Below are 24,904 nucleotides of genomic sequence, written 5' to 3' on the forward strand. Positions count from 1 at the left end.
GTCCTTCTAGTGGGAGCTGGAGAAGAATGATTTTTTAGAGTTGTAGGAGGTTGTAGCTTTCTTTTTAGTTGGGGCTGAAGATTAAAGAACTTATTAGAAAAACATTCAGTGGTTTTTGACCCAGAGGGGGTTTTCCACCTAAAAATCTTGTGCCTACTGTCTCTATTTTTGCATTGTTGTTTACTGCTCTTACTGAACAATATAATAATAATAATTGATGATTAACTAATGCTCCTTGTTGTAGTCACCTTAGCTCTGATACCATGTTGAAAAATCTAGGGGCAACTAGATTAGGTGATTTCTCTTACGTTGATAACTACTCGTGATGTATTTTTACTTAACTTGATTAGCTTTTTCTTTCTCTTGATTATTATTGTGTTCTTATCATCAAACAACTACCAAACTATGAAGATCAAATAGACAAAGAGGACACAAAATGTAGGGTGCAAGCCAGGGTCAAAACCTCTCCTCTTGAGAGGAAAACCGACAAGAATTCGTATCTTCTTATAGAATGTAGATGACGAATTCAAAGACATAAGATCCTTGTCAATGACCCCTCCAAGGCCAAGTCAAACTTCTCCTTATTGATGAACTTTTACAATTACTTTGACCCAACAACTTTCAACAATTTCAACCCAGCAACTTCCAACAAATTCGACCTAGCAACTTCCAATAACTTTGACCGAACAACTTCCAACAACTTCGACCTTCCAACAATTTTGACCTAGCAACAACTTTGACTTCCCAACAATTTTGACTTCCTCAACAACTTCTTTTGCAATTTTGACTTCCCCAGCAGTTTTCTTCTACAACTTCGACTTCTCTAGCAACTTCTGCGATTTTGCTCTAGCAGCTACTTCAGAAATGCTAACAAGAGATAGAAAGAGGCCCAAAAACTTTGATCTTGCTTTTCTTCTTCTTTTTCTTGATTTTCGTCCTTTTTTAGCTTCTTTCTTGAGGAGATTTAACTTCTCGCTTGATAGAATTCTTTTTTCAAATGAAGTTGAGGTTCCCTTATATATAAGCTTCTTAGGAGGTCAAATTGCTGTCCATGAGGCCGAATGGATCCTTCTTGTAGGCCAACTTGCTTGACAAGATCTTGGAGGGTATTTGTGACATTTTTAACTATACAAAATATTTCTTTACAAGATACAACATTCCCAAAGGGGTCTTATATGTACGATGATGGCTGGGTCCAAGAAGTTGCACAATTTTGACTTGATCCTTGAGAATAACAACTAATCACTGCTTGATCCATGCCAAAATCAAATCCCGTCCTTTGATCTTGATGAAGAAATTCGAATTCCATAATAATTCCCTTTTTTCTAGGTCGATCTTTTTTCTTCAAAAAATTACTTTTGACTTAACCACATTGGTCCATGAGTTCAATTTTTGTTAAAAAATTGATTTTTCCTTGATGGAGGACCTTGAAAACTGGACTTCTTTTGGACCCACGATTTTTCTTCAACTAATTGGACCCAAGAGAATTAATTTTCTTGAAAAAAAAATTCTTTTCTGGCTCCAAAGAATTTCTTGTGGTATTTTTGCGTTGGAATTGGGTTTGTCAATTTAATTCTTACTTGGGAATGACTACCCTCTCCAAAAATTCGTTTTTCCACTTGGAGGGAATTTTATTTTCTCTCAATTTTAAGTTTTTGATCCTTTTCTGGCTAAATTTTTGCCATTTTTTGCCATAAAATCAAAAGTAAAAATAATTTGATGGGATAGACATAATTTCAACCCTCAAAAGGTGTCTAGACACTAAGTTGAGGTGTATAGGTTCTAACTATGAGTACTCTACCCCCTTCAATTTTTACAATCATTTGATTTTACAGTTTACATTGAAATTATTAAATTACCTAACCAATTGGAATTTTAATAATTAAAAATAGACACTTAGACTCAACCAATTTCTGCAAGACTCAAGGCATGATCCAATATGATAATTATACATAGACATGATACACTAGGTCTCACTTAAGAGATCATCATTGAATCCCACCATAGATTTGGTAGTATATCTGGGAGGAAAACTCTGACGATTATCGGTGTTTACAAACACACATAACTTGGCGAGGTTAAAAAACTCCCTAGGATGAAACTTTTTGATGAAAATTCCTAAGCTTGCCTAGGTGTCTTACATGGCTTCATAGTCATACTAGAATCATTTCTACAATGGCCCACTGAGCTGCAAAATTTGGAGTTGCAACTTTGATGAAATGATAAATATGATGATGAATTTTGGATATATGACTACTCGAACATGATGAAATTCCTTTAAAAAAAATATGTATTGCGATAGGGTAGTTGACATAGAGTGGTCAGCATAGATCACATGGATGTCTCATGTGATTGTGCATTGAAATTACCTAATAAATTTGAATCAACTTCTTTTAAAGAAGTTGCTTCTCATGATGAATGGAAAGATACAAATTACATTAAGTGAAACATATCTTTTGACATACAATACATTAGGTCTGCTAGGCCAAACTTGGCAGTAGACAAGTATAGGGAAGTAGATCTCCAAGTAACATATTTCTCTATCAAGTCACTGTTGTAGAGACACGCCATTCATCAAGGTCACTGTCACTGTCATTCATCAAGGTCACTGTTACTGTCATATGTCAGTGTCACTGTTATTCAACGTTACTGTCATATCAAAGGGTATAGTTGTACACGGTTACTGACATATCAAAGGTCACTGCCATACATAGATCAAACTAACATAACTGCCATGAAAGGTACTATAGACATATTATTGTCACTGTCACCAAGAGTAATGTTGTTGCTGTCATCAAGATTACTGTCGCTAAAGGTTACTTAGCCTGCTATCATAAGTATCATTTGCCAGCATATATAACTTCCATAGGTCAATGTCTCATTGTCCTATAGGTCACTATCTCCCTGCCATATAAGTCACTGTCATGATGTTATATAGATCACTGTCTCACTGTCATATGGATTACTAACATACTGTCAAGTAGATTACTAACTCAAGCCATACATCACGCAAAGCATAAGAAACGATCCACTAAAATATTGAGAGCCATAGAACATGATGCGAACCACATGAATATTAAGAGCCATAGAGTCATAGTATCACTGTAATACGAGCCATAGTGTCACTGTGATGTGAGTCATAGAGTCACTGTTATGTGAACCATAGAGTCACTGTGAGCCACAGGGATATAGAGCGAGAGCCATAGAGTCACTGTGCGAGCCACAGGGATATAGAGTGAGAGCCATAAAGTCCTTGTGTGAGCCACAAGGATATAGAGCGAGAGCCATAAAGTCATTGTGCGAGCCACATGGATATAGAGCGAGAGCCATAGAGTCACTGTGCAAGCCAGAGGGATATAGGGCAAGAGCCATAGAGTCAATGTGTGAGCCACAGGGATATAGAGCAAGAGCCATAGAGTCAAGCAATGCCATTGTGATGTAATACGATCCCACAAAGGTTTAGTGATGCCACTTGTTGAGAAATCTAGGAGCAAAAAGATGACAAATTTCTCTTTCATTGATAATTGCTTGTGATGGCTTTTTACTTTTCTTCTTTAGATTTTTCTTCAACTTGATTATTATTGTGTTCCTTTCATCAAATAATTATAAAAAACATAAGAACAATGGGACAAAAGGACACAAGATATAGGTGATTTGCCTGGGCCAAAACTTCTCACAATGAGAGGAAAAGCGACAAGAAATCTTCATCATATAGAATCTTCAATTAACGAATACCCTTGACCATGAACCCCTCCAAGACCGAGTCAAAGCACTTCTTTCAATTATCATTTCTTCCACAAATTCAACGCTTGTCAAACTGAGTGTACTGCTATAGACTTCAGTGCTTCTTCACCTATCATAGGTCTGCAATTTTTGTGATCTCTGAAATTCTTCATGTGTGGACTGAATATGACATATTTATTAGGCTTCACTTCTTCGTTGTGGATGATCTTCTTTCCTTAACAACTTGACTTTATTAACAAATCTTGACACCTTAATTTCTTGGCTTTCTGAGATGACTGTAACTTCGACCTTTGCAGCCACAAAGAGTGGCCCTAACTGACTTGCACATGTGAAATAAATAACCCAAAGACAATCCTTATAATCTCGGCTCATCTCCTTTTCTTTCCTTTTCGCTGGATTTGAGGCTCCTTCTTGTCTCTAGATCGAACTTCTGTGATGCTTGAGTGAGTCCCTTTGAGAGAGGCCGAGTCCTCCTTTATATAGGCGTTGCTGGGCTCCAAAATAGGTCGAATTCACTGGCAGGCCGACTTGATGATGCATGTAGGCCGACTTGATAGAGTATCTATTCCTTTTGTAATATGTAACATGCCCAAGAAGGGTCTCCTATACATGACAAAGACTTATTTGACTTGCAGACCACATGACATGCCTAGAAGCTCTTAATGGGAGCTTTCCCTACAAAATAAAATTCCTTGAGCATGAAAACCATGGCTCAAGCATAACAAAATAATTTTATTTTTCTTCTTTACATTAATTACATAAAATCATGATTATATATGACATTATGAAGACCGAACCTAGTTACATATTTCAACACTCTCTCTTAACTAGGGAGGTATACATAATCACCACATTGTACTTGGACATTCTCAATCTGAAGAATTCTCATAAGAAGAGTTGGATTGATAACCCATCTGTATAGCGTCATATCATCCGACAATGTCACATAGCAAGGCCTTCACTAACAACTCTATCTCTCCAAAAGATTAGAGCATAATGCTGGGAAGACCAATGATTTATAGACACGTTCATCATTGTCTCTCAAGGAACATACCCCACCTGGGTGCTCATAGTGTATATCCTTCCTGGACTATTCTTATCTTGGATTCCCATTCCTCAAAGAATATCGATCCTCTACGACTACTCTTATCTTAGATTCCCTACCACATCCTCAAAGAGTATCAGATGCCAAATGTTTACCCAATCCTCCATTCTTTCTTCCCAAGAGAAGACAAGAATGATGCGTCTATCTCTCCCTCTCAACTAGGGAGGATATACCCATTCCAATGAAGAATGTACCCAATCTCCCTCTTAATCAAGGACTTATTTCCAAATTTCTCCTTAATGAGGAACTTGCTTCTAAGATCCCTCTTAACTAGGGACTTGTTTCCAGCAACAATTATTTCTTCATTGGTGGAGATCATGGGACGTTCAATTGCTTGTAGCGCTCCTCCATTCGATGTCATGAATTTCATTTTAATGTAATGGAGCCTTCATCTTTTGGGACTTCTTTGTAGGGGATAGGCCATCCATCACTTTCCTTCTTGAATCAGGGTAGTCATGTCACCCTTCCTTTCATTAGAGAGTGATCAATTGGACCATATCTGGATTTTCTTCATACTGCTACTTTTCCATATCATGTCTCCTTCAGGATCTTCCATCCCATCACATGATTTACTAGTTGTGGGTAACTTCCACAACTCTCTTTTGGTAGCCCTATATCAACCCATCCAGATATTGTTCAAAATTAAAAATGAACATCATATCAAAGATTACCTTTTGTGATGGCCCTTCATCATGACATTTGCTTATTGTAACATCAACATCTTGCACACATATATATTGACGCATCTCCAAGATATTCATTTGTCAAGGGTCTTCTTTCTTTTAAGCTAAGTTGCACGAAACGGGGAAACGGAAACGAGTTTCCGAAACGGGAAGCGATACGAAACACGACCTTCCCAAATTTTGGAAACGGGGAAACGCGAATATATATATATATATTAAAAATATTTAAAAATTATTAATATATATATGTGCAATCATAAAGCATTAATGATACATTTACATTATATGATTATAATTTATTACATTTAAACATTAAGATTAAATTTACATCACATTTACTCATGAGTCATGAATAATCACATAATGAAAATAAAAATATAGGAACTGGAAAATCCAAAATCAGCCTTTATTTATATTAGTATATGAGGCTGCAAGTACAATAAAGACTATAAGGCTGCAAGAACTATAGAGACAAGTCACAAAAGACTAATCCTCATCATAACAATCCTCATAAAAAATAGAAGCAGCAGAATGCTCAACAGTGGATGGTGGTGCTGAAGAAGATGATGCACCAATTCCACTTCCAGAATCGTCCTCAATATTCAGGGCAGCAAGAGAGAGATCCAAATCAGGATTTTTTGCATCCACATCCCATTCTTTAGAAGGACCACTGTTGTATTCTGGACCCCTACGAGATGCAAGGCGAAGGTTGGAGTGCACATAAACAATATCCTCTGCTTTCTGTGAGCCCAACCTATTGCGCTTCACAGAATGAATAAAACCATAAGTGCTCCAATTCCTTTCTGCTGATGAAGAGCTTGCCACTTGTGAAAGAATACGAATGGCAAGGCTTTGCAAATGTACACCATTTGCTCCATGACAAATCCACCACCTAACTGGATTCATGGTGCTTCTCTCTTCCAAAGCTGATATATCTGCATAATCATCTATTCCTGCAGCAAAACTGGCAAATTCCTCCTTTACCTCCCTATGTAGATGAGAAGGAAACATTCTCATAAGTGCTTTTTTCACCCCAGTAGCCACCTCTCTATCCTTATGGGGTGCCTTCCTCTTCCCATTGCTTTTAGCAATAAGCTCCTCATCATAAAATTTGGGGTTCAAAGCATGTGCTAAAGTGTGCAATGGTGTATTGAAATTGTTCCACCTGTCAACAATGATTTTCTTGATCAAACCAGCAAAATGATCATCAACAAACAAAAGTTGTGGAGATTCCTGCGAAATGATTTCCATAGTTTTCTCAACCATGGAATCCATGCCATCATATACCTCTCCCAAGAAAGGTTGGTCAGTGTCAGCACTCCGGAGAAGCTCAAATGCAGGGGTTGTGAACTTTAGCAAGAAATCTACCTTGCTCCACCAATCCTCATCAAGGCACAATCTACGCACCATAGATCCCCGCTCTGAATCTGCTTGTCTCCACTCAATCCAAAGTTGACTCACCACCACAGAAACTAATGCATGCTTAACCTCAACAAGGCGGCGCAACATCACGAAGTTTGAGGCATATCTTGTCTCAGCAACTTTTAACAACTCCAATTTGGAGTACTCTCGAAATATGGCCTGACACTGGTGGTGGTTGGTGATGAATTTGATAATCTCCCTTGCTTCCCCTGTGACTTCCTTTATCCAGGAAACTTTGTTGTCGATCTCCTCTAAGATCAGATTCAGAGTATGGACAATGCATGGTGTCCAAAAGATGTGGTCATACCTCCCCTCAATAATTAAACCTGCAGCTTTGCAAACTGGTGCATTATCCGTGATAACTTGCACCACCCTGTTAGGCCCTATTTGTTCAATAGCTTTTATAATAACATCAGCAATGAACTGTGCATCTTTCACCTCTCCTGAGCAGTCTTCTGCCTTGATAAACATTGCTCCTTTGGGGGAAGTGGCAATGATATTTATCAATGGTCTGCGTCTCATATCTGTCCAACCATCTGAGACTATGGTAACCCCAGAGCTACTCCAGGAAGAACGAATTGGAGCTAAAATGTCCTCCACAAGTTCCTTCTCATTTTTGAGAAGCTGGGTTCTGACTTTCTCATAGTTGGGCCCCTTGTACCCTTGAGGAGCTTTGTTAACTGCTCTTATCATATCTTGCCAGTAAGGAGAGCGAACAACATTGAATGGGATACCACATGCATAAATGCACCTAGCCACTCTGGAATCAACTTCTTCTCTTGCTTGCACATTCACCGATCTAGCAATTCTGCTATCCTGAACTGAATGGGATGCCCCTGGGCCTCTGGTATTTTTGGGTGCTGGTTGTTCATGTTCTTGAGTGTGACCAGCTCTCCTCTTTCTTGCTTCAGCTCCAATCCTTGGCTCAATGTTAGATGGAGCTTGAGTAAGGTCATCATGCCTTCTCTTAGTACCATCCGCCTCATCTTGCTCTCTTTGATATGCCCTCCTTACCAACGGATCTGATGTTTTTGTGCAACCTGAAATCCCCTGTCCTCCTCCATGCAATAGATGCGCCTTCACTCTTGGGTAGGAGCCCTTGTACGTATTATTGCAACGATTGCATCGCCATTCCCATGAGCCACCACCTCCACATCTTTGAAGCTTCGTCACATGCCTCCAAAGAGGATAATATTCAGCCCTTGGGTTGGCCCTAGGGCTTGAAGTTGCAGCTACACTTTGGCTGGAAGCCATTGCTGCAAAAATAAATTTAAAAAACAAATCTGTAAATAATAAAAACGTTTTTCATATTTTTGGCTGTATAAACCCTAGAAAAATTAAAGAAATAGTAAGAAAAAAACTAAGAAATGAATGTGGCTTACCCAAATTAATTTTCTGTGGCTGAATCTACCCTAAAATGCCAGAAAAGAGGAGAAATATGGCTGTAGCTGAGCCAAATCTGCTGCAAAAATAAATTTAAAACAATCTATCAATAAAAAACGTTTTTCATATTTTTGGTTGCCTAAACCCTAGAAAAATTGAAGAAATAGTAAGAAAAAACTAAAAAAATGAATGTGGCTTACCCAAATTAATTATCTGTGGCTGAGACTACCCCAAAATGCCAGAAAAGAGAAGAGAAATATGGTTGTAGCTGAGCCAAATCTGCTACTACTGAAATCTCCTGCTGAAATATTTTTCTCTTGCTGTTGAAATCTCTTTCTCCTGCTGCTGAAATCTACTTTGCACACTGCTCAAAACACCCTAGCTGAAACAACTGCCAGTCTCCAAGAGAAACGACTTGCTGAATAGTGTGATGAGAGAATGAGACAAACTGCTCTTTTATAACTTTAGAATAGGTTTCTAGAACATCCTGGAAACCCTAAAAAAATTTAAAAACAAATTAAAAAAAATTAATTAAAAAACAACTGTTTTTTTGGGGAAACGTGGCCTGTACGGCCTGGAAACGCGTTTCCGGCCGTACGGCCACGTTTCCGTTTCGGGAAACGCGGCCGTACGGCCGGAAACACGTTTCCAGGCCGTACGGTACGGGGAAACGCGTTTCGTTTCGTTTCCCCTGGGGAAACGACCCCTAGGGCCACGTTTCCTACAACTTAGCTTTTAAGACTTTTCCAAGGTCTTCATATCTTTTCCATGGATATATCATAGTCAATTCTTCTAGTCATTGGATGTTGATTTCCTTCTCTGTAGTTGCATCTTTCACGATCTTTTTTTTTCTTCTTTATTCACATATTGCTTCCCAGGAACTCCCAATCATAGTTCCTTCATCTTTATCAACCACCTCATATTTCATATGATGACATATTATGTTGATTTCATCTAGAGACAATATGTGACCCATGCCTTCATGCATTATTTCAAAGAAAGAGATCCCTTTCCTTTGATCATACTCATGAGGTAGAGTATCTATCCCTATTATCTGCAACTATATAATGACATGACTTATCTTATTAAACATATGCATACATACCTCTTTCCTTCTTTTTGGTCATCTAGACTTCCTTCAATAACTTCCTTTCCTTGATTGAAAGCATTTCAACCATCTCAACATGCTGCATTCCTTCGTCATCATACCATCATTCTTTCAAACAATGAATCCCACCCAAGGTGAATTCTTAGTGAGACATCTTTCAAGAGATGAACCTTTTAATGAAGATTCCAGCAGGGGATTCTGATTACTCTCATCTTGCAGATGCTTCTTCCCAATGATGTATGATAAGCTCCATACTAGATGACTCTCATTAGTGCTACTTATGCTTCTAGTGATGTTTAAAAGAGCTACTTCCTTCTAATGATGATTGTCATTGACTTCTACTTCAACTATGTTTCAAGCTTCTCATGATGATGTCATGAGCTCTTGCTTCAATCTTGTGCTTTTATAATGCCATCTACTAAATGATGCATCTCGTCATAATGCTTTTGACTGTCATGGTGGAGACCTCTTCTCCATACTCTCCATCTTGTTGAGATCCAGACATCCATAATTACACAAATTCATTCTTCCATCATGTTTAAAAATCTAGCCCATCCATCTTTACTTCTTGTACCTACAATTTTGTTGACAAGCACCCCAAGCAAAGTATACGATACCAAAACATGATGTCAAGATTTCTAGGGTTTTCATGCAATCATGAGGTCATCCTAGGGCTTCTAAAGTTCAAACCCTAGATCAGATTTTATTCCCTTTTTATGTTATGCTAGGGTTCATCCTTTCCCTGACTTTTTAACAAATCCTAGAATCATACCATAAAATATACCATACATACCTTATGGTTACTTACCTTTGTCGCGATGACTTGCAATTCTGGATGCCATTTTCATTGATTTTATTTCGGGCGTGTGAAATAATCTTCACTGTACTCATCTGATCCTTCATTCAAGTATATGATTGCAACAAAACCCTTGTTTACTGACCTTGAATCGATGTCCTTACAAATTCACAAACCTGATAGCTTACAACTATAATAATGTTTCTAGTGATGGTACAGTTCCAACATTTGCTTGATGATTTAGACTACTTCAGGTCTGATTTCAAGCTTCTTCACAGTGGATGGATCTCTTTATATGGTCTCCATATGCCCAGAAAAGGATCAAATCGTAGGATCCACAATGAATTTTGATTGTGGCTTTCTTTTGGAGTTTCCTTTATCAACTTTTGGCAAGGAGATCTTAGCTTCTGAATGGAGACTTCAAAACTATTGTATTTACCTCAGAATCTCGAATTTGTGGTTGTAGGTTTGACTTCATGGAATGGTGCAAACAATCTAGACTTTCTCTTTTCCTTGCAATGAATTCAATCTTCAAAAGATCTTGATGGTATAATTCTCTGGTCTTCAAATCAACGTTTGAGATTTTTATACTTCTTTGTTGCTTCTATTTTGTATGTAGCAACTAGGGCTCGAAAGAGTTGAGCCCAGAATTTGTTCAAGACTTTTGTTCTTGGAGGAGACATATGTCATTATGAAGACTGACCGTACTTACATATTTCAACACCACTGTAATGTAATACACACCTCAAAGTTTAGTATAGCACCACAAAGTATAGTATAGCGATGCCACTGTAAGAGTTTAGTATAAATATGCCATTCTAATGCAATACAAACCATAGAGTATAGGAGCCACAACAAACAAATACCATAAAGAATACATGCCACAAATAAGTAGATCTAGCTTCAAAGAACTGAATTGATCCATAGAGAATTAAATCGAACCACTGTAATATGGATGCGAGCCTCAACGAGACATAAAGATATAGATGCGAGCCTCATTGATGAACATACAATCCTAAGAGAAGTAAATGTGAGCCTCAGAGGAGAACATTTGAACCACCGAGTGAGTCTTAGAAATAATTTCGAGCCTCAGAGATTATTAGACTCACTTGATGAGAAATAAACCATTCATATTTATAATCTTTCATGGAGATCCTAATAGGTGCTTTGGGGAAGCTAGTCGACTTAAGTTTTCTGGAGGTAAAGATATAGATGCGAGCCTCTTTGATGAACATACAATCCTAAGAGAAGTAAATGCGAGCCCTAGAGGAGAACATTTGAACCACCGAGTGAGTCTTAGAAATAATTTCGAGCCTCAGAGATTATTAGACTCACTTGATGAGAAATAAACCATTCATATTTGTAATCTTTCATGGAGATCCTAATAGGTGCTTTGGGGAAGCTAGCCGACTTATGTTTTTTGGAGGTAAATACTTTTCATTCAAATATGTTCATTTTAATATTTAAATATATTTCCAAATGCTTTTATGATTACTTGCCCAAGTGCCAAATTTATCAACAATAATAATACTTTTGTCCAATTTGAATTTTCCTTTTGGGGCAAGATGGGCTTCCTTGGGGTAGTTGGGTTCCTATGGGGAAATTTGTCCCATAGCTACCCCAATTTTCAACAAAACCTTGTGAAGGACATTGGTTTGCTGCAAAAAGAGTTAATTACTTAAAAGGAACTCAAGGCTTTGGAATCAAATGTTCACAAGTGGATGACATCAATTTGATTTGATATTCCGATTCAAATTTTGACAGAGGCGAATAAAATAGAGTGCCGACATTAGGTTATCTCACGAGTCTTGGATTAGGAGCTATCTCTTGGAGGTCACACAAACAGTTAGTTCCAATAGATTCTAGACAAAGGAAGAATGTTTAGGTGCTGCAGAAAGAATAAAGGAGATTTTATGGCTCGGGAAAATACTTGAAGATTTGCAGGTCAAACAAGTAAATTCTACTCCTCTTTTGGTTGGAAATACTTCTACAATCAAGTTGGCCAAGAATCCCAGATTCCATGATCGAATCAAACATATCAATACAAAATATCATTTGATTCGATACCATGTAGAGGCCAAGTCTTTATTTAAGACGTTCCTCAAATGAACAAATTGTGGACATCTTCACCAAAGCACTTGGAAGAGAAAAGTTTGAAAGATTCAGAATGGTGCATGCACTCACAAACACCCCTTCGATTTAAGAGGGGCGTGGTGTTATACATAATCCTTCTAGATTTGTGTCCATGTAAATAAGAATTGTAAATATTCAAGAAAATGAAGATGAATTGACTATTGAATACAGAACCAATGAGTCAGATAAGTTGTATAAATTTGATTGTGAAGGACATTGGTTTGCTGCAAAGAGAGTGAATTACTTAAAAGGAACTCAAGACTTTGGACTCAAATATTCATAGGTGGATGACTTCAATTTGATTCGATATTCTGATTCAAATTTTGACAGAGATAAAGAAAATAGAGTGTCGACTTTAGGTTATCTCATTAGTCTTGGATTAGGAGCTATCTCTTGGAGGTCACACAAACAATTAGTTCCAATAGATTCCACGACAAAGGAAGAATGTGTAGGTGCTGCAGAAAGAACAAAGGAGATTGCATGGCTTAGGAAAATACTTGAAGATTTGCATGTGAAACAATAAATTCTACTCCTCTTTTGGTTGGCAATACTTTTGCAATCAGGTTGGTTAAGAATCCCAGATTCCATGATCGAACCAAACACATCAATACAAAATATTATTTGATTCGATACCATTTAGAGGCCAAGACTATTTATTTAAGACGTTGCTCAAATGAACAAATTGTGGACATCTTCACCAAAGCACTTGGAAGAGAAAAGTTTGAAAGATTCAGAATGATGCTTGTACTCACAAACACCCCTTCGGTCTAAGAGGGGCGTGATGTTATACATAATCCTTCTAGATTTGTGTCCATGTAAATAACAATTGTAAATATTCGAGAAAATGAAGATGAATTGACTATCGAATACTGAACCAATGAGTCAGATAAGTTGTATAAATTTGATTGTTGTCCAATGGAAATCATTATGCTTGGGAGTTATTTTAGACAAATTTAAATTCCAAAGGTACTTTTTAAGAAAATTTGGGCATTTTAAAATTGTTAGTATAACCCTAAGAGTACAAAGGGTCAAAAGAATAAATATTAGAAGTCTAACTTTATTAGTAAGGAATAAAAAACTTAGGCTAATATATTAGTAAGGAATAAAAAACTTAGGCTAATAAGTGTCAATCGATTTCAATGATGTTTTGATGGTGGTTTAAGGTGTAACGAAACATATGATGAGGTGTAGAAAACTAGTAGACATGGAGGATGATTCTCGATCCTTGATAAAGCTACATATGAGGTAAAGAGCAACAAAAATATTGCTTTGAGAATGCTAGATGGCTAGATCAAGGATAGCAAAAATGTCTAGTATGTCTTAGATCTTAAAATAATTTAATTTATGCTTGTGAGATTACTAAGCAACTTTTTAATTAGCTTTAATGATGAAGATTTTCAAAGGACAAGATGTTAAGCACCAGATTCAATATTCATATCTTAGTGCAATAGAGTTTCTTTTCAATTGTGAAATATAATTGGAAATGCTCAAGCTATTATGCTTTTGGGTTTTGCGTTGCTTAAAAGGTGTGGGTTGCGTTGAATGTTGTGTTTGTGTTTCTTGATTCACAATTTGAAGGACCTTGAGGCACTGGCGACTTCACATCATGACCAACTTGTACATTTCCATGTCCCAGTGGTTATGCAACTGTAAGCACCATGAAGGGAACACTTGGCGTTCTTTAATCGGGTTGAAAAATTCATGAGTTTTGATAAAGTTGTGTTAGAGGACCTCTTCCATTTTATTCTTGTTTAGTTTCATTTTCTAAAATGGATCTACATGTATCAAAGTTGTTTTGCAGGGGTTGGTGTAGATGAATGGGGAGCATTTGTCAATATATGTGACCAAGGATCTTTATAATATGGTAAGACAAATTCTTGACATTGTTCCTCATTTGAACAAAAGTTGGGGTGAAAGGCTGTTGTGGTCTATTGGTTAAGGAGGTGTTAGTCTGTTTCCAAATCATATTTTCCTTTTAAGCTTTAGGGGTGGCTTCTACTTCGATAAGTGTTGGTTGTTAAGAGAAGGCTTCATAAAGTAGGTGTGATTATGTTGCTTGTGCTCTGTGTGGGCATGATAAAAGCACCAAGCATATTTTTTGGAGATGTCATGTTGCAAGAAAGTTTTGGACAATGGTTTGAGGCCAAATTTCACTTTTTTATTGAAATGCTTTGGTGAAAAGTTCTTTTGGGTGACACTTGGATGGTTTTGATAGTCGTAAGCCCCTCACATTCAAATTGGGTTGATTGCTATTGTTTTTATGTAGAAGCATAAACTTTGAAGCTACTTTTCAAGGGGGGTCCTCTCTTCTTTGCTTAGGGTATTTGAGGAGATTTAGTCATGAGTTGGCTTTGCTTTGAGAGTCAAGCTTGGTGTTTTCTATCACGATTTAGAGTCCCTCTCTTTTGGTGCATAGACTCATATGCTTGATTTTTGGCTTTGTTAGAGTAGAATTTTCCTTGGACTCTTGTTGTTCTTGTGATGTAATGTTTCAGTTCCATGATGTACTAATTTGATCTTTCATGTAATATATAGAATATTTCTAAAAATATGTTGGGACACAATTAATAATGAGGTTGTTGGTGGTTTGGGATGTATTCCTAGCCATTCAGGAGGCACTGGTAGTAGTTGAGAAACAAAATGAATATGATATTCTATGTGATGAAATGTATAGACACCATTTTACATGTCTCTATCTTTTGCTTTGAAGTCCAATGTTGAAAGGCCTACCACAAACTAATCGAAACGATGTAGTTTATGAAGGATTTCGTGTAGGAAAGCAAAACATGGATTAATTTCTCAAGTGGGAAGCATGGGGAGTAGTTGGAGTATTGAATCTTGTTCACAACGACTTATATGGATTGACGCCGGCACAAGTAGGGGAAGCAAGGCATTTCTTGATCCTTATTGATGATTGCTTTGAAGGATTTCAATTGTTTCTTGAAAAATAATTTGATCACACTTTTTAACAATCCAAGGCAAAGGTAGAATATTTGGCGATTTTTGTAGGTTTTGTATGCCCATGTGGTAATAAGTAAGAAAACTGTGACATATACTCCACAACAAATGAAGTGGTTGAGTGAAATATGGTAGAAGTCCATTTATATAAGAAATTAAGTGTACTCTTTGGTGGTTTTTGTAGGTTTTGTAATGTCCATGTGGAAATGAGTAAGAAAATTGTGACATATACTCCACAATAAAATGGAGTGATTGAGCGAAATGTTATGCTTACTTGAAATGGCTAGCTGTATGCTAAAAGGCAAAGCGTTTCGTAATAGTTTTGTGATGACGTTATCAATATAACCATTCATGTGTTGTGCAAGTCCCTTGCCAATTAGTGGAAGGTAAAAACTCTTGAAGAGGTATGGTCAAGAGAAAAATGATGGTTGTGACTTTAGAGTGTTTGGATGTAAAGCCTTTGCCCATGTCGCAAAAGAAAAAAGTAACAAATTAGATATCAAATTTCAAAAATGTATTTCTATTGGTTATAATGATGTGTCAAGAGCTTAGAGATTGTATTGCCCTTTGGGAAGAAATTTAGTAGTTAGTACAAATGTAGTTTTTGAAGAATTCACAAGTGCATCACAAGACATAGAAGTTACTTCCACTAGTCTTTAGAAGTTGCAACTAGGAAACCATTAATCCTATAAAAGAGGAAGGAGAAAGGACCAAAGGAAAAACAACCATAGGAACCATATGAGATAAGATTAGATTATTTTAGCAATGCCCACAAATGACTAAAAAGGTAGGTCATCGAGACTCAAAAGCAATGTTGCACGAAGCGGGAGCGAAGCGGAAGCGGAAGCGGGAGCGCGGAAGCGTCATTTTCCAAAAATCTAGGAAGCGAAGCGTCCGCGGAAGCGTCTGCTATATATATATATTTTTATATTTTTTTGCATTTATACTCAAAACAAACATCCCAAATACCAAATTAATTGTAGAAGACATGAAAACATGCATATTTTTGCATAAATCAAGATAGATATGGCATCCATGATTCCATTGTAGTTACTAGTATGTACAACAATCATCTATATTCTAGCTATTACAAACATACATCAAATTTTTAAGCATATTATAAAACATAAAACATTTAAGCATATTATAAAACATAAAACATAGAGCATATTATGATTTATCTAGCAAGTGAGCAACTGTCAACATTTGTCATGTCCAAAATTCAAATAATAATGTTTACAAAATATGTCACTTGGTCACCGCCAAGCCAAAAAGGTTCAAAATTCAAATTCACAAGTCTACAAGTCTAATGAGTAATCTATGACAAAAAGTAGTAGATTGTGAATATATCTACTAATCTCTCCTCCTTCCACCACGAATAGAATGTGGTGGCGGGCCTCCACGTGGTGGCAATGAAGAAGATGGTGCCTGTGTAAGTCGTGGCACTGAAACTGATGAAGAAGAACCCCCTGCTGTTGGTGTTGAACCATGGAACCTAGGAACCAAGGGACCAGATGGGGGTGGGGGTGGTGGCATATCAACACGGTCATCATCATCCTAGAATCGCTCAAAAAATTCATGCAAAAAAAAAAACACTAGTTAACAAAAAAATTAAAAACATGAATTAGAGAAATGCTTTATAAGGGAAAATTAGAAAATTCATACCACAATGGACATACCTGGATAAGAGCATCCTCTAATTGCTCTAGTCGCAACACTCCATCCTCCAAATTGGGCTCCTCTGGATTCTTGTCCCAAATCAACAAGTCTTTATTAGACTTTGCATCTTCACAGTAATGGGACAACAATCGCAAGTTGTAATGAACATAAACCAAGCTCTCTGCCCGGTCTAAACTCAACCTGTTCCTTTTAACACCGTGGATGAAAGAATAAGAGCTCCAACACCTCTCTGCAGAAGAAGTGTTTACCACCTGTGATAGCACCCGCAATGCCAAACTCTGTAGAAGTGGAGTACCCCCTCCATGCATGTTCCACCACTCAAGAGCAGAAAAAGTCTCTCGATCTTTAATTGCATGCATGCTCCCAAATGGACCAGTGTTGAGCGTATAGTTGCTCACCTGTCTCCGTACCAATGCAGCGTCCTCCTCATCAGGGATTAATTTACTCAATGCAACCATATATTTTTCGTGAACCTCTTTATCTTGGTGTGGTTTTCTCCTGCTTCCCCCCCTAGGTGCTGGTGTTGAAAGCCATGATGGATGATAGTATTTAGGTGTCAAAACATATGCTAATGCATGCAATGGAATATTTAGCATTTCCCATCGGTTTTGCACCTCTACACGAATATAATTGTACAAGGTGGTATCTCTAGGCTCAACAATGTATTTAATCTGCCCCAACATGCTATCCATTTGCTCATACACCTCCCCAATTACTGGTCGATCTGAATCTGCAAACTTGATCATGTAATAAATTGGTTTGGTGAATTGCAAAACATATTTAACCTGTGACCAAAAGTAACTGTCAAGAACAGTGTCCTTGACTGCATTAGCACCATCTGTGTCAGTGTTAATTTCATCCCATGTTTCAGCACACACCAGATTAGTTAAAGCTTGTCTCACCCTCACTAGCCGCCTAAAGGTGAGGTAATAACTAGCAAATCTTGTCTTTGCAATTTTAAGCAATTGCAACTTGGAGTAAGTGCCATAGAAGTAGTTTACCCTTGTATGCCCTGTGATGAATTTAATGAGCTGCTTCCCTTTCCTGTAAACCTCAGCAATCCACCCACAATCTCTGTGTTTCACAATATCATGCATCAAAAGGTTCAATGTGTGAACCAGGCACCCAGACCAAAAGATGTGTGGATGAGTACGCTCAATAATTTTTCCTGCTGCCTTACAATTTGCTGCATTATCTGTGATCACTTGAACCACATTATTCGGACCAACATCTTTGATTGATTTCAATAGGAGATCTGCAATGTTTTGTGCAGATGCAGTGATGGAGGAGGAGTCATGACATGCAATAAATACTGCACCACTAGAAGAAACACCAAGAACATTTATCAAATGTTGGTTTCTAATATTTGTCCACCCATCTGATACAATGGATACCCCAGAATCTACCCACTCATTTGTAAAACGTGTCAAAGCTCTTTGAACCTTAGCTTTTTCTCTTTCTAATAACACTGTTCTAGCTTTCTCATAGTTGGGGGCCTTGTATCCTTTTGGGGCTTCATTGATGGCCTTTACCATTTCATGCCAATAGGGAGAGCGAAGCACATTGAATGGTACACCGCAAGCACAAAGAAAACGGACTATCTTTCCATCCACATCATCCCTCCCAGCAACATTAAGGAAATCCCCTATTGTTCTTCTACCTCCAGAGCTTGCAGAAGTACCATGAGGAGATGAGCAACTACCAAATTTAGAGGTTGCACTTGATTCAGAATGAGTTTTTTGTTTCTTGTTTTTTTGTTGTGCAGCCATCTCTATTTGGATGTATTTTCTTCTTTCTTCAGTTGAAATGTTTTGGCAAATTTGTACCCCCACAGAACCCTTTTTTTCATCACTGTCCAACACCTCACAAAGATGCCTCCTCAGACGGGTATATGAACCACAATATGGTTTTCCTCCATGACAACCATGAGGGCACACAAATTTGTAAGATCCACCACCCTTTCCCCCATCAAGTTTGGTCACATAGTTCCACAAAGGTGTTGATGTAGCTTTCCCATCTTGTGTTTCAGTGTCCCCTTCAAGTTCATCCCCTTCCTCTTCAAACCCTTCCTCCTCATCATACATTGGGTCACTACTATTAGGACCATCACCAATGTCCTCTTCTGTTTCTTCCCTTCTATTCCTCACCCTTGCCATCATTAAAACCAAGAGTGGAATGATACATAGAAGCCAAAAGAACACCATCTTGGAATATGGATATAGGTGGTGGACAACCTGTAAATAAAGGAGCAAGTAGAAACAATGGGAAAGAGTAGGAGAGGGAGGAGAAAAATACAAAAAAATTGTCACAAAAAATAAGGGAGTTTGGGGTTTGAACTTACCTCTTTAGCTCTTGTAGATGAAGTCCTCCAAGCTCTTGCTCCAAGCTCCTCCTCCTTCTCCTTGCTCTTCCTTCTTCACTCCTCCAACCTCTCCTCTCTTCTCCTCTCTTTTCCTCTCTTCTCTTCTCCTCTCCTCTCTTCTCTTCTCCAACTCTCATAAACTCAAAGTGAGAAAATGAGGAATGAATGGGGGCTTTATTCTTTTCATTCCTCACATTAACCTCACTCTAACCTCACCCTAACCCACCCCCTCAATGCTAACTTAAGTTAACTTTAAAAAAAAATTAAAAAAATGAGGTTTTTTTCCCTTGGGCGCGCGGTTTTGGAGGAAGCGCTGCGTGAAGCGCACGCTTCCTGGCCCGGAGCGCTGCGCTTCGGAGGCCCGAAGCGCCATCCGAAGCGCGCTTCGGGGCCGACGCTTCCTAATTTCCAGGAAGCGCATTAAAAAGGCGCGCTTCGGGGCCGACGCTTCCTAATTTCCAGGAAGCGCATTAAAAAGGCCGAAGCGCGCTTCGCCATTTTCGGAAGCGCGCTTCCGGGGGCGCTTCCTGGGCGCTTCCGTACGGGGCGCGCTTCGGGCCTAGGATCCGGGGGGGGCGCTTCCTGCAACATTGCTCAAAAGTACCTTAATAGTGATAAATTGGTGGGTTGCTAGAGAAACTTCTATAATATAAACGTTAAAATATAGAATATAAGCTTAAAGTTGATAAGCTATTGAAAAAGAGAAGTAAACAAAAACATAATCCAAGATATAACAATACAAAAGGCTACACATCATCATAGGCAGGTCAGAATGAGAGGGGGAGGGGGAAGCCTTTGTGCCCATATTAGATATCAAAGTTCAAAGATGTATTGCTATTGGTTATAGTGATGTGTCAAGAGCTTAGAGATTGTATCGCCCTTTGGGAAGAAATTTAGTAGTCAGTACAAATGTAGTTTTTGAAGAATCCACAAGTGCAACACAAGACATAAAAGTTACTTCCACTAGTCCTTAGAAGTTGCAACTTGGAAACCATTAATCCTATATAAAAGAGGAGGGAGAAAGGACCAATGGAAAAACAACCATAGGAACCATATAAGATAAGATTAGATTATTTTATCAATGCCCACAAATGACTAAAAAGGTAGGTCAACGAGACTCAAAAGTACCGCAATAGTGATAAATTGGTGGGTTGCTAGAGCAACTCCTATAATATAAATGTTAAAATATAGAATATAAGCTTTAAGTTGATAAGCTATTGAAAAAGAGAAGTAAACAAAAACATAATCCAAGATATAACAATATAAAAGGCTACACATCATCATAAGCAGGGTCAGAATGAAAGGGGGAGGGGGAAGCCTTTGTGCCCATATTAGAGATACATGTGCATATAGGGGAGGAAGATGATGGAAATGTACAAAAAAGGAGCCAATACATTGTTTGATAGCATCATCAAGTGGGAGTCCAACTTTGTGATTGTTGGACTATGAAACCCTAAGAGGAAGTTTGGAATGATTCATTGACACTTTCCTAACATTTGAGGCCACCAAAGAACTTGGTGATGATAGACTAGTGCCTCGGAGCAATGGGGTGTGGGGTGGTGAGAAATTAGCTTGTTCCAAAGAAAGGACCAAAGCGATGACATGAAGAAGTGGAAGGAATATCGAAATAATAAGAGGATGAAAGACTGGAGCAATAAGAAGAAGAGAAAGAGCCTTTAGTTGTAAGGAAGTTAGCTAGTATAGCAACAAAGAAGAAACAAAAGGTGTTAGACTTGATTAATTTTGCTCTAGTAAGTGAGATTGTTAATTCTCAATTTGAACTGTAACATATTTAAAGAAGCCAGGCAAAGTGAGGGATGGTGTCATGGAATGGATGCGCATTTCAAATCATTGCAGATGAACAAGACAAAGAAATTGGTTAGCAATGTTGACTTCAACATGACATGTTTCACTGATTCAGATTGGGTTGGTTAAATGCATGATAGAAAATCCACTTTAGGATATGTGTTCAAGTTTCAACTGCAATTTTGTGGACAAGGAAAGGAGTAGATTTAAATTACGTAATCTTCCATAGAGATGAGTACAAGCAATTGTTGGTAATGCATGTGAAGCCATATGGCTAGGGAGAATCCTTGAAGAGGCAGGAGCTCAATAGGTTGGAGCTGCCCCTTGTTTAGCACGTCAATTGGCCAAAAATCCACTAAATCATTGTTCAAGGACAGTTTTGTCAAATCCAGAGACAAGTCTGCTGTAAAAGTTAATGAGCTTGTCATTAAAGAGGGTGGTGGCGGGAGGCAGGGGTTGGGGGTGTTAGAAATGTTATTATTACTGTTAACTCTGTAAAATAAAATAAGCCAAACCATAGTTAGATGGTTTAGTCCAGACCAGTGTTGCAGGAATCGCCCCCCCCCCGGAGGATCCAAACCCGGAAACGCGGTTCGGAGCGAACCGTCCCGGAATCCATTGCTGAAGCGCGATTCTGAACAGAAGGTGGCGCGGTTCCGGTTTTTTAAGGCGATTCCTGCCTTTTTGGTTGCGGCCCCCCCGGATCCGCGGTTCGGTGGGCGGTTCGGGCACGGGGTGGCGCCCCGCTTCCGGCCCGGAACCGCACGGATCCCGCACGCCACCCGGGCGCTTCCGGAAGCAACCCCGCGCAATGCAGTTTTTTAATTGATTTTTTTTTAATTTGTTTTAACTTGTGTCTAGACTAGCATGAGGGGGTGGGTTAGGTTAGTTTAGGGTGAGTCTAGGGTGACTTTAGAAAAGAATAAAGCCCCCATTCTCTTCTCATTTTCTCACTTTGAGTTTATGAGAGTTGGAGAAGAGAAGAGAGGAGAGGAGAAGAGAAGAGAGGAAAGGAGAGGAGAAGAGAGGAGAGCTTGGAGGAGTGAAGAAGGAGGAGCTAGGAGAAGGAGGAGGAGCTTGGAGCAAGAGCTTGGAGGACTTCATCTACAAGAGCTAAAGAGGTAAGTTCAAACCCCAAACTCCCTTGTTTTTTTGAAAAAAAAATTGTATTTTTCTCCTCCCTCTCCTACTCTTTCCCATTGTTTCTACTTGCTCCTTTATTTACAGGTTGTCCACCACCTATATCCATATTCCAAGATGGTGTTCTTTTGGCTTCTATGTATCATTCCACTCTTGGTTTTAATGATGGCAAGGGTGAGGAATAGAGGGGAAGAGGAAGGGGATGAACTTGGTCCTAATAGTAGTGACCCAATGTATGATGAGGAGGAAGGGTTTGAAGAGGAAGGGGATGAACTTGAAGAGGACACTGAAGCACAAGATGGGAAAGGTACATCAAATCCCTTGTGGACCTTTGTGACCAAACTTGAAGGGGGAAAGGGTGGTGGATCTTACAAATGGATGTGCCCTCATGGTTGTCATGGAGGAAAACCATATACGGGTTCATATACCCGTCTGAGGAGGCATCTTTGTGGGGTGCTAGACAGTGATGAAAGAAAGGGTTCCGTGGGGGTAAACATTTGCCCAAACATTTCAAGTGAACAAAGACAAAAATACATCAAATTAGAGATGGCTGCACAAGGAAAAAACAAGAAACAAAAAACTCATTCTGAATCAAGTGCAACCTCTAAATTTGGTAGTTGCCCATCTCCTCATGGTACTTTTGCAACCTCTGGAGGTAGAAAAACAATAGGGGATTTCCTTAATGTTACTGGGAGGGATGATGTGGATGGAAAGATAGTCCGTTTTCTTTGTGCTTGCGGTGTACCATTCAATGTGCTTCGCTCTCCCTATTGGCAAGACATGGTAAAGGCCATCAATGAAGCCCCAAAAGGATACAAGGCCCCCAACTATGAGAAAGCTAGAACAGTGTTATTAGAAAGAGAAAAAGCTAAGGTTCAAAGAGCTTTGACACGTTTTACACATGAGTGGGTGGATTATGGGGTATCCATTGTATCAGATGGGTGGACAAATATTAGAAACCAACATTTGATAAATGTTCTTGGTGTTTCTTCTAGTGGTGCAGTATTTATTGCATCTCATGACTCCTCCTCCATCAGTGCAACTGCACAAAACATTGCAGATCTCCTATTGAAATCAATCAAAGATGTTGGTCCGAATAATGTGATTCAAGTGATCACAGATAATGCAGCAAATTGTAAGTTAGCAGGAAAAATTATTGAGCGTACTCATCCACACATCTTTTGGTCTGGGTGCCTGGTTCACACATTGAACCTTTTGATGCATGATATTGTGAAACACAAAGATTGTGGGTGGATTGCTGAGGTTTACAGGAAAGGGAAGCAGCTCATTAAATTCATCACAGGGCATACAAGGGTAAACTACTTCTATGGCACTTACTCCAAGTTGCAATTGCTTAAAATTGCAAAGACAAGATTTGCTAGTTATTACCTCACCTTTAGGCGGCTAGTGAGGGTGAGACAAGCTTTAACTAATCTGGTGTGTGCTGAAACATGGGATGAAATTAACAATGACACAGATGGTGCTAATGAAGTCAAGGACATTGTTCTTGACAGTTACTTTTGGTCACAGGTTAAATATGTTTTGCAATTCACCAAACCAATTTATTACATGATCAAGTTTGCAGATTCAGATCGACCAGTAATTGGGGAGGTGTATGAGCAAATGGATAGCATGTTGGGGCAGATTAAAGACATTGTTGAGCCTAGAGATACCACCTTGTACAAATATATTCGTGAAGAGGTGGTAAAACGATGGGATAGCCTAAATGTTCCATTGCATGCATTAGCATATGTTTTGACACCTAAATACTATCATCCATCATGGCTTTCAAAACCAGCACCTGGGGGGGGAGTCAGGAGAAGACCACACCAAGATAAAGAGGTTCACGAAAAATATATGGCTGCATTGAGTAGATTAATCCCTGATGAGGAGGAGGCTGCATTGGTACGGAGACACGTGAGCAACTATACGAGCAGCACTGGTCCATTTTCGAGCATGCATGCAATTCAAGATCGAGAGAATTTTTCTGCTCTTGAGTGGTGGAACATGCATGGAGGGCCTACTCCACTTCTACAGAGTTTGGCATTGCGGGTGCTATCACAGGTGGTAAACACTTCTTCTGCAGAGAGGTGTTGGAGCTCTTATTCTTTCATCCACAGTGTTAAAAGGAACAGGTTGAATTTAGACCGGGCAGAGAGCTTGGTTTATGTTCATTACAACTTGCGATTGTTGTCCCATTACTGTGAAGATGCAAAGTCTAATAAAGACTTGTTGACTTGGGACAAGAATCCAGAGGAGCCCAATTTGGAGGATGGAGTGTTGCGACTAGAGCAATTAGAGGATTCTCTTATCCAGGTATGTCCATTGTGGTATGAATTTTCCAATTTTCCCTTATAAAGAATTCATGTTTTTAATTTTTTTGTTAACTAGTGTTTTTTGTTTGCATGAATTTTTTGAGCGATTCTAGGATGATGACACGGGTGTTGATATGCCACCACCCCCACCCCCATCTGGTCCCTTGGTTTCTACTAGAGGAGGTTCTTCTTCATCAGTTCCAGTGCCACGAATTACACAGGGACTATCTTCTTCATTGCCACCACGTGGAGGCCCGCCATCACGTTCT

The 24,904-nt window shown here is 38.8% G+C and overlaps 1 protein-coding gene across 4 annotated transcripts in view; it reads left to right on the forward strand.

Annotated features, from left to right (window-relative positions):
* Window positions 1–24,904, forward strand: part of LOC149215396 (B3 domain-containing protein Os07g0679700-like) — a 174,750-nt gene that overhangs the window by 75,986 nt on the left and 73,860 nt on the right. Inside the window, exon 2 of one of the 4 annotated variants that reach the window (XM_089392616.1) lies at window positions 14,176–14,238. The exons of 2 other annotated variants lie outside the window; for them this stretch is intronic. In XM_089392616.1, coding sequence (XP_089248742.1) covers window positions 14,188–14,238 — 51 coding nt within the window. In that variant the 5' untranslated portion in view covers window positions 14,176–14,187. Of the gene's footprint in view, window positions 1–14,172; window positions 14,239–24,904 lie in introns of those variants that run through there. One more of the 4 variants, XM_089392615.1, reaches the window with a different exon arrangement.

The sequence above is a fragment of the Pinus tabuliformis genome, chromosome 1_1 (genome assembly GCF_031772625.1).
Source record: "Pinus tabuliformis cultivar Carrire ecotype Pingquan chromosome 1_1, CPIR1, whole genome shotgun sequence".
Lineage (NCBI taxonomy): Eukaryota > Viridiplantae > Streptophyta > Pinopsida > Pinales > Pinaceae > Pinus > Pinus tabuliformis.